Below are 14112 nucleotides of genomic sequence, written 5' to 3' on the forward strand. Positions count from 1 at the left end.
GATGCATACTACTACACCAAGATAGTCTGATGTTCAATATTGTTACCAAAAATCTTGAAAAGTTATTGACTGATTTACTTCACATTCTTAGATGATACTCTGATGAACATTTGGAAGGACATGGGCCACATTTTTAATAATATATGTATATCTATACTACTATATAAAAACAGAATATCATTTAACATTGCTACAAAAATTCTCGAAGAGTTCTTGATAAGTATTACTTCAGACTTTTACACAATGCTCTCTAATAAACACTCAGGTGGCAAAAGGCCACATACATAAATATGTATATAACATGTACAGGGGAAACGTTTTTATCAAAAATCTTGGAAAGTTCTTGATTGATTTACTTCAAATTTTTACACGATACTCTAATAAAAATTCAGACATTGTCCATATGTAATATTAAACAACAATGTGCAGGTATTCTGTTAAAACCAACTGTGGAAAAGAAAATGCTGTGCTGTGAAAATTTGCCGCATAGTTTTCCTTTTCACAGTCAGTTATAATTGCAATAGTGGGACATTTACAGCATTAGACAAATGGTTTCTCCCATATATGAAATTTGTCCTTACATTTAATTTTAAACAAGTATTGTGTGCACAAGAATGTGCTCTTTTGTTTTGTTTCTCACAGTCAGTTTTAATAGAAAACATGAAAGTTGTATATATGGCTTATCATCTTATGATTACAACACTACTACAGAACCTAAATCATCCAAACCTTTGTAACAGTACATGTCCACAGAGTAAACAATGTGAAATACTGTCATTGAAGCTACTATCCTCACAGATCCAGCAACTAGAGAGGCCTCTCTCACACTCCATATACCAATGGTCCCAACCGATTTACTTCCACGTTTTAAGCAATTTCAGTTCCCAACCAAGGTTTTGTTTGCAATAACAATAAACAAGGCTCCAGGTCAGAGAGAAGGGACAGGAGGAGATGGATGAGGAGGGGGAGATGGCACAGGAAACAGGCACAGAGAGGAGGACGGAGAAGGTAAAGTGAGAGGGGGAGGAAGAAATCGAGAAAGAGAGGGGGAGGAGGTGATGCACAGGGAGAGGGGCAGGAGGTGATGGGCGGAGCGAGTGGGAATGAGGATGAGATGGACACAGAGAGAGGGAGGAGGAGACAGAGAGATGGAGGAGGTAATTAGGATGTATACCCAATTCCAATAAATATTTAGCCACTGTGAAGCACTGCCAGGTTTGCTCGTTTTTGTATATAAATCACTACTACCTTCTCTTTAAGATTTCGAACATGGTAGTAGTTGTCAACTACAGAATTGTGGATACAATGGGAATTATACAGCCAACCAATTGCAAGCCAACAGTTTATTCAAACCTTTGCCTTGGTTTCAACAGATATAAACCTGTCTTGCTCAGAAGAAGTAATGACTCAAGTTGTCTGTTTGTGTATATGATGCACATCTGCCTTAGGATTTACATGGATTATTTTACTGTTGACTAAGTCTCAAGGGTATGCCACAGCATTTATATGGATCATTTTACTGTTTGCTAAGCTCCATTTCTCTTTCCACAAAATATGTAACATGCGTTATTACTTCTGAGGACGACAGGTTTATTTTTATCAAAAACTAGGTAAAAGTTTGAATTAATTTTTGGCATGCAACTGGTTGGCTGTATAATTCCCCTTGTATCCATATGTCTTTAGCAAGGGATCTTACATAATTATTGTAAATATACTTTGTATTCATTGAACATATAACAGTCGAATATAAAATGACACATCAGGCAGAAAAGTGTCCAAGACAAAAATATCAAAATGTATAAAACTATGTGACACTTCTAATATTCTCAGCTAGACCTCGGCAACAAACAAACAAATACTACAGAAATATCTCACTGTCAAAGCTGCTTATTCTTTTTTAGAACTGTGTATTGAAACACCTTTAACCTCTACAGTCAGGTCTAGAAACAAGAATAATGAGTCAGTTTGCTCCACTTTGATCAATTCAATAACTTAACAACGTACTTAGTTATCAGTGGTAAGTATTTCAAAGGCACAGTTAAGTTTCAGAACAAATATAAATTACAGCAGGATAAACATTTCTGGCTGTTCCTGCAAAGTAAATCTAATTTACAACTTGCCCAGATAACATCAGGATACTGGCAGCACAGAGAATAGCCGGATCAAGTACAGGAAAGTTAGGAAATGACCACTAATATATCTTACCTTGCATGCCTGTATCATTTTGGCAACTTCTACTTTAGTCTTCCCTTTCACTGACTGGCCATTTACACCAACAAGCTCATCCCCACTTTGTAATGTGCCATCCTTTGCTGCTGGGGTGTTGTCAAATACCTGGTGTATAAATGAAGGAATTTACTTTATGGTAATAAAGTAAAAAATGGGCATAAACAATAACATACACTGGTGTCCAAAACTAAAATAACAAATGGAAATTTTGCAAGGTTGTGTTTATTTTGCCACAAAACAGTACAGAAAGGTGATAGTACTCGTAAAGTAGAAACAATGTAAACAATACAGAATGTAATCAACTGCAACATGCATAATGGTAGACAAAAATGTTCTTCATTTTCTTCAAACTTAATGGATTTGAACGCACGTTCTGACAACTGATTAATGTGCTCAGTATGGGATGTGACCACCTATGGCATCAATACAGGTCTGACAATGATGGGACATGCTGTGAATGATGTCATCAATCTCATGTTGAGGCAATAACGCCTATTCTTCCCGCAGAGCTGCTCCCAAGTCCTGGAGAGTGGTGGGTGGATGCCGAGATGATGCAACCTGTCTCCCTAGTGCACCCCACACATCCTCTATGGGATTCAAATTGGGAAAGCAAGCAGGCCATGCCATGCCTGCAATATCTACCATTTCCAAAACATTAACCACCCATGCTCTATGAGGTCGGGCATTATCATCCATCAATACGAAGTCTGGGCCCACAGCAACTGTATGTGAGATCCCAAGATCTACTTGCATTACCTAACAGCAGTTAAATCTTGCTGATTTGCCTGTACAATTTCATAAAGAGGTGTTTGAGTGGTCAGCATAATCCCTGCCCACATCATTAGGGATCCTCCTCGGTATCGGTCTCTTTCCACAATGTTAGGGTCCCGAAATCATGTTCCACATGCCCACCAGATGTGCATCCGTCAAGAATCGCTCTCCAGACCAAATCAGGACTCATCTGGGAAAAGAACAATGGCCCACCATTTGACTGTCCAGGTGGCATGTTGATAGCTCCACCCTGGATGTTCCTTTCTGTGAAGACATGCCATGAGGTAAACAGACAGCAGGTATCCAACAATAAAGGCCACTCCGCTGAAGCTTTCTGCACACCGTTTGCCTCAATACAACATGGCCAGGGGATGCTGCAAGGTCAGATGACAGTTAAGGTGCAGTATAAATGCAGTACCATCATGCCCTTACAGCCAAATAACAATCCACTTTTTCTGCAACTCTCCTGCTTCCATTCTTCCTATGGCCCTCCACAGCAATGTCCTGCACCATCTATGACTGTATACACAGTGACTGTGGATATGGGACTACCCTGCAAACAATACCACACTTGATCATGCCCTGATGTCATTGCTGGTGTGGTTGTCCACTGATCAGAATGCCATCTTCCATTCAGAACACGATTGTAATGACATCTGTTGACAGTCTGTATGATTATATTGTGAATTAGACACAGGATGGGGAAAAAGTAGTTTGTTGCTTTAATTTTGGACACCAGTATATTATAAGAAACAATGGGTAAAAATCATGGAAAATACTATGGCAAATAAGAAAAATAGGAATATCCCCATGAGCTCCTTAGAGAAGGAAAAATGCAAATCAATAAAATTTTGGTGAAATGACACATTCACTCTTTAGATTTTACACTGATAAGAACACAAGTGGCACATAATAATATATTACAACTGTAGGATGCAGAGCTTTGGTTTGTCTCAACTGAGCAATTGATAGGTGTGTTTTATTGCTTGTTAGAAACAAATAATTTTTAAGTTGTAATATCATCAACTTTAACACAATGAACATACTTTATTATACCATTACTAAAACATGCCCTGCCAAAAGAAAATGCCAACTGTGTTTCACTTCTTCACAGACTAATGAGGATGGATGAGAGCAGTTCTTTTATACAGACTTAAACAGATTATTAGTACAAAAGCAGAAGGGAAAAATTTGTGGAGGTTCTTCCACAAAACTTGCATCAACATTGACTTTTAAATTATTCTGCACCACCAAACCAGTGTTCTCTCTAGGCTTTGTCTTATTTTCACTGCAGATTAAGATATGTGCATGTGGCAAGCAAAGCCACATAATCTATTTTCATCAGTTTTACCAGTTTGGTTCCCATATCAAATTCATATGGATGAACAGACTCAACATTTTCTTTTTCACTGAATAGCACTCTGTCAATTTTTCAAATTGGTATGTTCTGCTTATATCACTGAAGCAGGTTGTTTGTCTCTCCTGTTTCTTCTATGATTTGGACCACTGTTAAGAACAAAAGCTTTCTAAATAATTATGCGTCCTGTCCAAACAATAACAACAACATATACTAACATAACATATACTCAAAACAGTCACGGCTCCATCACAAAGCAAAACAGCACCTACTGCCGTATCATAATGAATAAACATAAAAACAAGGGTGATGAGACTTACCAAACAAAAGCGCTGGCAGGTCGATAGACACACAAACAAACACAAACATACACACAAAATTCAAGCTTTCGCAACAAACAGTTGCTTCATCAGGAAAGAGGGAAGGAGAGGGAAAGACGAAAGGATGTGGGTTTTAAGGGAGAGGGTAAGGAGCCATTCCAATCCCGGGAGCAGAAAGACTTACCTTAGGGGGAAAAAAGGACAGGTATACACTCACCACACACACACACACACACACACACACACACACACACACACACACACATCCATCCGCACATACACAGACACAAGCAGACATTTTGCTTTTGTGTGTGTGTGTGTGTGTGTGTGTGTGTGTGTTGGGGGGGGGGGGGGGGGGTATATGAGCGGCTGTGCTTTCACAGGGATGAAAAGCCCAAGGATGACAGGAGCCAACACCTTATTATACCTCCCTCTATACAGTGAGTTGTTATCTTTGCTCACAACTTTGTTAATGAATTTCTATTTGTCAAGTGAAATGAATTGTCAGGCAGCCACACTCATCTACCTTGTGATTTTGCACTTTAACTTTTTGTCCTATTCTGCCTTGACACACTACAGACTAATTTCACATACATATTGCTCCACAACAAATGAACAAATCAATTAAAACTATAGTACCTGCACAATATAAAGACAAGGACACAATGGTGCTCCTCCTCCAATGCTGATTCCAATCAAATTTGAATTGTCCTTTGTAATAGTGACACTCCCAGATGTCACTGTCATGCCCCTAAAACATTCCACAAAATTTAAATACACTGGAAGTTAATAAGCAGCACAAATAAGAAAAAATAGGATGATAAATCACTCACTATTTGTGGATCAGATATTTCTAAATACTTCCAAATATATTATGTTCTACACTGTTACTACATGTCAGCATAAAACAATATTATAAGACACTGCTAGCACAATGATGAAGCACATTGCTTCACATGATACAATTAATAACAGCAAAGTTACATTTAACACAATATTATGAGGACTTCCTATAACCAGCTAACCATGCATGCTACATTCTCACATGTTCTCTAAAGGTCATAAGCTTCAAGTCAACATAAAGGGAAAATTTTAATAAAGTCCATTACACTTTTATCTACTTTGTACATAAGGTAGGTATCACTTTGAACTTCAAGTTCCTCTTTTTGTAGAACATAACTGCAGTCTTCTTCTTCTGGCTCTTCTGCATCCCCTCAATTATTGCAAGAGGAAGTATGATACACACCATACAATATTAGGCAAAAATGATACAAATAATTTGCATTTTTTGATTAAGAACAAGCATGTACCACACAGCAACTCAAGAGTTGTTTTTTGTAGTTTTTGGTCTGAAAACCAGTTTTCTTCAGTTCTTCGCACTACGCTATCATCATCCTACTGTTGATATGTTTGTCTAGCACTGACAGAGGTATGCCATATAGACTGACTCACTTGCTAACCTTGTCGGTGTAAGTTGTGTTGTGAGACTCCAATTGCTCCTCATCTTCACCCAATACTTTTTTGCGTACATAAAAATGTGACTATACTTTGTATTCAGTTCTGTACTTTCTGTATTACTATCAGACATTTACAATTGCAATCATTAATTTAAAGTTCATAAAAATAAGACAAATCTATGAAGGCCACAATGAAGTTGTGTTAAACAAGTTATCTGAAAATGGCTTTTTAAAATGTCTGTCACAATTATTATTATTATTATTATTATTATTATTATTATTAACTGGACAAAAATATTGAACTGGAGAAAAATTCATATCCTGCTCCAGTAAACAGTTGTCTACTAAATCAACAATGAAACTCTCTGTGAAAAATCAGTAATAAAAGGTTTAAGGTATTTGTGGTAATAAGCAGTGGAAAATACATACTGCTGCCATAGCGATCATAGACTACATTAGCAATAAAGCTGTCGAAGCAATACTACTGACAAAATGCTTATGTTCGTTGTTACAAACACAAGTGGAGTATGGCTCATAAACCATTCATTGAAAAAATTAAAGTTATGTACATTTTTTTGTTTTTTAAATCTACAGGTTGTCCCAGGATGAGTGGTCAATATTCAGAAAGATGACAGAAACGGTCATTCAAAGCAAAAAAGTCCAGTAAACATGGGCTCTAAAATGCACATCTTAAGAGCTATGAGCTCCTCTTGACCTCTGACATGGTGAAACAAATCTCTTCTACTGTAAACTCTTTGCTGAGGTAGTAGCATGGACCAAAACAAGAAAAACAGATGTCCTGTACAAATGGGCTCTAAAGCATATGTCCTAAGAGCTATGAGCACCTGTTCATCTTCATTACTGTGAAACACATCTCGTCTACTGATCAAGTATCTTAAGGGTATACGGAATGAGTTTTTCAATGAAAAAATCGATTTTTGGGTAAATGCATTTTCGAAAAATTTAGACTCTCCCATTTAATACCATGTATAAAATATTTGGATGACGTGAATAGAACTATTTTAAATAATATTTTAAAATAATTTCGACACACGATGTTCCGCACCTGTATATGGGACGCGAAATATACCTGATATAGACAGCCTTGCCAGAGATATAATTGAGGACAAGAGAGTTAGCTTTTCTGTTGGCTACACTGCTAGACAGTTGACAATAGATTCTGCACCATTTGTATTGTTTCCTTTGTGAGTACATCCATGTCATTGTTGTGAAAGTCGTATGTGGAGAAGTCATTGAGTTTTCTTTCCTTCAACATGCCAAGACCTAGTCTGAAGGTATTTAGAAAGCGTGTACATTGGCGCAAGAAAGTAAAGTGTACTAAAAATTCGTCTGATTCATCTTCATCGGTATCTGATGTCCCAGTAGCGACTAACCTCAACACTGGTAGTGATACATTGAGTGATGCTGCTGCCACTACACCGGAAAGTGCTTCAAGAAGAAAACTAGCTGGAATTGAAGAAGAATACAAGAAACTAAATGCTGGGACTACAAAATATGAGGTAATTAACGTCTCTTTATTATCAGATGTTTTGGAGAACAATGTGTGCTGCAAACAATGTGGAAAATGTGGTGTTTCATTGAAAACAAACTTACATATAGGACTTGCTTGCGAATTAGAGTTGATGTGCAGTTATTGCAAAGACAGTGTTACTTTCTTCAATTTCTCACATGTTACTGCAGATACAGGTAAACTATATGATAGAAACATTAGACTGGTTTATGGATTACGGTGTATAGGAAAGGGCAGGGCTGCAGGTGCCATGTTGTGTGGTGTGATGAACCTCCCTCCTCCACCTTCAAAATTTAACAAACACATAATTGCAATAGACTCTGCTGTAGAAGATGTGGCACAGGAAAACATGAAAGATGCTGTTGAGGAAGCAGTTGTCGAAAATAATAATAGCAGAGACTTGTCCATAGCTTTTGATGGAAGCTGGCAGAAGAGAGGCCACACATCTCTGAATGGTGTAGTAACAGCTACAAGTGTGGACACTGGTAAGGTAGTTGATGTGGCAATACTTTCCAAGCATTGCAGATGCAAGGAGAAAATGAAAACTAAACATGAAGAGGAATGCATGGCAAATTACTATGGGTCAAGTGGTGGTATGGAAGTTGCTGGTGTAAGAAGTATTTATCAACGCTCAGTAAAATGGTACAACGTTAGATACATAAATTATCTTGGAGATGGTGACTCAAAGGCTTTCAAAGAAATTGAGGAACTGAGACCATATGGTAACGATGTGAAAATTTCCAAACTGGAGTGTGTTGGCCATGTTCAGAAAAGGATGGGATCAAGACTTCGACCGCTCAAGGCTAGCATGAAAGGCAAGAAATAGAGCGATGGAAAAACTTTGGATGGGAAAAATAGACTGACAGATGCTACAATAGATCACATTCAGAAGTGCTTTGGTCTAGCAATAAGACAGAATACAGCAGATGCAGAATTAATGAGAAGAGCAGTCTGGGCTCTGTTTTTTCATACAGCTTCAAACAATGAGAATCCCCAACATGGGCTATGTCCAAAAGGAGACGATAGTTGGTGCAAGTACAACAGAGGCAAGGTAACTAAGAAACAATACAATAACCCTCATCACCTGCCACCTGCCATAATGGATGAAATAAAACCAATATTCCGAGACCTCGCAGATATTAGTCTACTAAAGAAATGTCTTCATGGCCGGACTCAAAATCCAAATGAGTGTGTGAACCATGTGATATGGAATGGACTACCTAAAACTGTGTTTGTGGGTATAAACACACTTCACTTTGGCGTTTATGATGCTGTTTCATCATTCAATCAGGGCAATATAACGAAGTGCAAAGTTCTGCAGAAGTTGGGGCTCTGTATAGGACTACAAACTGCCGCAGCTATGCTTTGTTGGGACAAGGAACGGCTCACGTCTTCAGATAATGCCATAAAAGTATATTCAAAGATGGCTAGACAGCATAGCAGAGCCATCAAGAGGAGGCTGCTGGACGATTCTGATGATACAAGCTTTGGAGCAGGCTTGCACTGAAGTAAAAACTTTGAAGCTAATTTCCCGTAACTTTAGTTTTTTTTGTGTATAAGGTCCATTTTCTCAGGGCCTATTTATAGTAGAAAGATGAAATGTTCTGTAGTTGTTCCTTAAGACCTTCTAATATATCTGAATTAAAAGATATGTGGAATTATTTTGTACCACTGGATGTAAATTTTAAAATACTTGCTAAAATGTATAACTTTTTTTTAACATTTACAAAAAATAAAATATCTGAAAAACTATACATTATTTTTTCAAAATTAATAACTCAGCATAAAAGCAGAACATATCTCTGCGTTCTGCGAAAAAATCAAGAGTATCGTCGAAATAACAAATGAGAAAATGTTCCTAACTTTTAGCTCAATTTAACATTGTGAGCATAGGACGTTCCGTATACCCTTAACTCTTCAGGGATTCATTTTAGAGCCCATGTTTACCTGATATTTTTGTTTCGAATGATTGTTTCCGTCATATCCCTGAATAATGACCATTCCTCCTGAGACATCCAGTAAAACTTGACATAAAAGGAACACAAACCCTGTAGTTTCACCTATCAACAATTAAATCTCTAGTTCTGCATTAATCCTTAATATGAGTTATATTTTTCTTCATTATCCAAGTGTAACTCCCACTCTTTAAATTCCCATCCAGTGCTTTTCTGGAAATAAAGGGCTCCACAGAAATTATTTCATACTGAGAGTGCATACTTGGACACAGTATGATACTGAAAATAGGAATAATAGTGGTACTTTTAGTTGTTTATTTGATTTCTGTTTTTCTAACTTTTCATGTGTATACTGAACTAGACACAAATTGCAGTTACAAAGGACATAACTGGACATTTGGACTTGTGACTTCAAGAAGCGAGTAAGCTGATACCTACACAAGGGATGACTATAATGAACTACCGTGTGGATTTTTAAAATATTCTGATGACAGTTTCATTTCATAAGTGCACTAATTATCAAAGACAGGTAAACTTACAATGTATTTTGTGTTAAATTCAGATGTACTAGAGAGCTTCTTTCACTGTTGGTTTCCTCCTCTGCCTCTTCTTCTTCAAAGCATTTACTTTAGGCAAAGACAAAGCAATATAGAAACAATCAAAAATTGATGTAAATTCTAAAATGCAATAATAGGAACACACACACACACACACACACACACACACACACACACACACACACACACAGTCACATTTCAAAGAGCTCTTTAACTAAAATTATGGTTACATTGATGGAAAATGGAATATCACATATACATAAGAACACGTAATTTCTCACACAATAAAAGAAGTCTGAGAAGTGGTAGTCCTCCTTCAGAACAAGTCTCCCCCATCCTCGACCCCCATTCCCAACACCCACACACGAAGCTGCTATTGACTCCTGGAGCCAAATTAAAAATTTCAAAAAATTCTGAGGCAGGATAAATGTCAGCTTTTGACATATTCTGTACTTTCAGAATGATAGCAAAAAAGTCCAGCAAGATTAAATTTCACTTGAACCCAAAACTGGGACCTCTGAAGAGGACTGCAGCAACTGTAAGGCTAAGGCTGTGTTATGAGGCCATTTGGGTTCTGTTGGGTTGGGGATTTGGTAGTGTTACAAGCGTAGCAAATCAACAGAACAGAGCTTGGCAGCTACGTCAGGCTGATGGAAACACCTAACGTTTAGCGAATAACATTACTCCAAAGTGGGAATATGAGGCTAAGGTTATCACGTGTGAGCATGTTCTAAGGTTGCGTTGGTGGGCAAAGTTCTCAGTTTGGGAAAGTGAGACTTGGGGACTGCTGAACAAGAGTGTACTGAAACAAGGTTACAGATAAAACGAAGTCTCTATTTATATCAGTGAAGGAATGAATATTAAGCATAACACATTATTAACAATGTTTCATTAGAAACATAGCGAAAGCTTGAAATGACTGTGGACTATGAAGGAAATAAGCGCACACACACACACGCACACCCGCACACAGACACACACTACGTGGCTGCTGAGGCCAAACTGCAAGCAGCAGCATATCATGGGAGAAGCAACCGTATGGTGGGGGTAAGGAGGAAGCTGGGGTGGGGAGAAAGAGGGATAGCAGGGAACAGTAAAGTGCATACAAGGATGAGATGGAGAGAGGGTACGGCAGCTAGGTGCAGTTGGGAAGTCAGATGGAGGGCAGGGGTGGGGGTGGTGGTGGGGGGATAGTGGACAAGGAGAGAAGTAAAAACACTACAAGTGCACTCATGGAATGGAGGGCTGTGTAGTGCTGGAATGGAAACAGGGAAGGGGCTTAAGGGGTAAGGACCGTGACTGACAGAGCTTCAGGCCAGGAGGATAGCAGGAATGTACGATATATTGGAGGGAGTGTTCCCACCTGTGTAATTCAGGAAAGCTGGTGTTGACGGGAAGGATCCAGATGACACAGGCTGTGAAGCAGTCATTGAAATGAAGAACGTCATGTTGGTCACTGTGCTCAGCAACTGGGTAGTCCAGCTGTTTGTTGGTCACAGTTTGTCAATAGCCATCCATGCAGACAGACAGCTTGTTGGTTGTCATGCCCACATAGAATGCAACACATGTGAAGGTTCAGTGGGCAGCGGAATACCTATGTGGGAATGGTGGGAAGGATAGTGGGTATGACATTCCTCATTTCAGGGCACAAAGAGAAGTAGTCAAAAGCCTGCCAGAGACTGTGATTCAGCTGCTCCAGTCCTAGGTGGTACTGAGCCACAGAGGGAATGCTCCTGTGTGGCCGGAGCTGGTGGGTGACTGGAGACGTAAGGCACAGGAGATCTGTTTCTTTACATTGGATTTTCCATTGCTCAATTTTGCCTAATGACTTTTCTTCCATACCATAGCCCAGTGCTGTTTTCCTTTGTTATTATTTTGTAACACTTAACTACATCCTGGATTTTCCATTGTTTGAATTATCATGTCTTTCACTGTAACTGATTTATGAAACCTCAAAAAAATCAAAATTAGGATGGCAACATAGAGACATGAACCTTTTAAAACAAAGAGAGAATCAAATTTGGAAACATATTATACTGTTCTCAAACTACAAGTTTTAAGACCTAAATAAATTATTAGTGACCCACCAACATCTGTTATGTTCAGGTTCATGAAATTTCTCAATTTTATAACCACTGTGACATACACATTCCAGCAAATACTTCAGATAAATTAAAATAAACAAAAACAAGGCAACTCTGTGGCTGCAGTGGATTGGGTTAGTGTCTTTCAAACTGGCTGGCAAGCTTGTGTGCATTTGGGCGTAAATGTTGTTATAAGTGTGTGTGTCTATAAACTAGAAGAAGAATACTGTCAATAAAATTCTTCTGGGCTGTTGACTATGGGTTCCCCTCTCTCGCCTATTGCAGCAGACACCTTCAAGCACACTTTTGAGGAAACAGCTGTCCCATCTGCACCATTATGCCCCAATTCCTAGCTCCAATATGCTAATGATGCCTTCATCACCTGGTCACATGGAAAGAAAGAACTACAGAATTTCCATCAACATCTCAATCAAGAGCATAGTAAAATACAATTTACTATGGAGATTGGAAAGAATGGGGTGCCGATTTTCCTACACGTTAAAGTTTACCAAAGGCCTGATGGTAAACTTGCCCCAGAGTATACAGAAGAGCCACCAGCATGGGCAGGTACCTCCACACCTCCTCCCATCATCATCCTATGCAGAAGACATTCACCCTTTACACTTTTAACAGGAGGGTCCACAGGATTAGCAATGATGAACACCTGAAGGCACAACTATGAAACCTCAAATCCATTTTTGGAGCCAATGGTTATGGCAAGAATATGATAGATGAAACTATGATAACAAAGCATGAAGGCAATAGGGAAGAGCAGAAGGATGCACAGAACGTTGCCCTACTACCATGTGTACTAGGGGTCACTGAATGTATGGGCAAAATTTTCCACTAAGCCGATATCACGCCAATATTGTGGAACAATAACAAAATAAAAGATGTTCCAGGCTCAAAGAAAGATGCGGTTGACAAGCTAAACATCGTAGAAGTCTACGAAATCAGTTGCAAATGTGGACCTCTGTATGTAGGCGACACAGGGTAGCCAATCAGCAAATGAATTGCAGAGCATGAAAGATATATCCATCTGGGACAACGCGCCAGATCAGAAGCGGCGGAACAGATCAGAGGTGGCGGAACACCAGGATGAGAGTGATAAACAGGTAATATTCCAAGCAGCCCGCATACTGGGAAAGCAGCCATTTATATTGAGGAGGAAGATCAGAGACGTGATACAAATAGCCAAGTGACCCACGAACATGAATAGAGAGGGCGGGTATACACTTTCAGCATCCTGGCTTCCAGCAGTGATAACCCTACAGGAGGACAGCACGCACGAAGCAAATCACACAGGAGCACAGGGGAACTGTGGTGATCGTATGCACACAGAGCGCAAGCACTCCACAGCCCGCACCTGGCAACAAGTAAACAGCACTATGTCACAGCCACCACCAGCTTCTAATTCACCTGTTTTCATCAACGGCAAGAAATAATGTAAACACCAATCAAGTACATCTTTATCCACTGATGACATGAAATAATATAAAGACCAATAAAGAATGCCTAACATCCCTCCTCCTATCCTCAAGTACCCTGCCAAATTACGAAAACAGCTTCCTCTGCTAATATACAATATCTTAAGTCTCTCTCATTCAGCAGGCAGCTCAGCACATAGTCCTGAGGAAGGTCTCCTGCAACAGTGGCTGAAACGTCAGTCTATTTTATATATTGACAATGTGGTCAACAGCCCAGAATAATTTTGTTGATAGTGACAATGGCCGTGGAAGCCTACGATTATACACAAGAAGAGTAGTACAGCACCTCGTAAGCTACTAATAGCTCTGTACTGTTACAGTTGTTTATACACATTATACCAGTCAACATTACACATGAGTTTGC

The 14112-nt window shown here is 39.0% G+C and overlaps 1 protein-coding gene across 3 annotated transcripts in view; it reads right to left on the reverse strand.

Annotated features, from left to right (window-relative positions):
• Positions 1-14112, reverse strand: part of LOC124605467 (PRKCA-binding protein) — a 100511-nt gene that overhangs the window by 72171 nt on the left and 14228 nt on the right. For 2 of the 3 annotated variants that reach the window (XM_047137168.1, XM_047137167.1), the window contains 2 exons: positions 5317-5428; positions 2206-2334 (listed from right to left, as the gene is read on the reverse strand). In XM_047137168.1, the coding sequence (XP_046993124.1) occupies positions 2206-2334; positions 5317-5428 (241 nt within the window). Of the gene's footprint in view, positions 1-2205; positions 2335-5316; positions 5429-10159; positions 10247-14112 lie in introns of all 3 variants that reach the window. The other variant, XM_047137166.1, reaches the window with a different exon arrangement.

Source organism: Schistocerca americana, chromosome 3 (assembly GCF_021461395.2).
Source record: "Schistocerca americana isolate TAMUIC-IGC-003095 chromosome 3, iqSchAmer2.1, whole genome shotgun sequence".
NCBI lineage: Eukaryota > Metazoa > Arthropoda > Insecta > Orthoptera > Acrididae > Schistocerca > Schistocerca americana.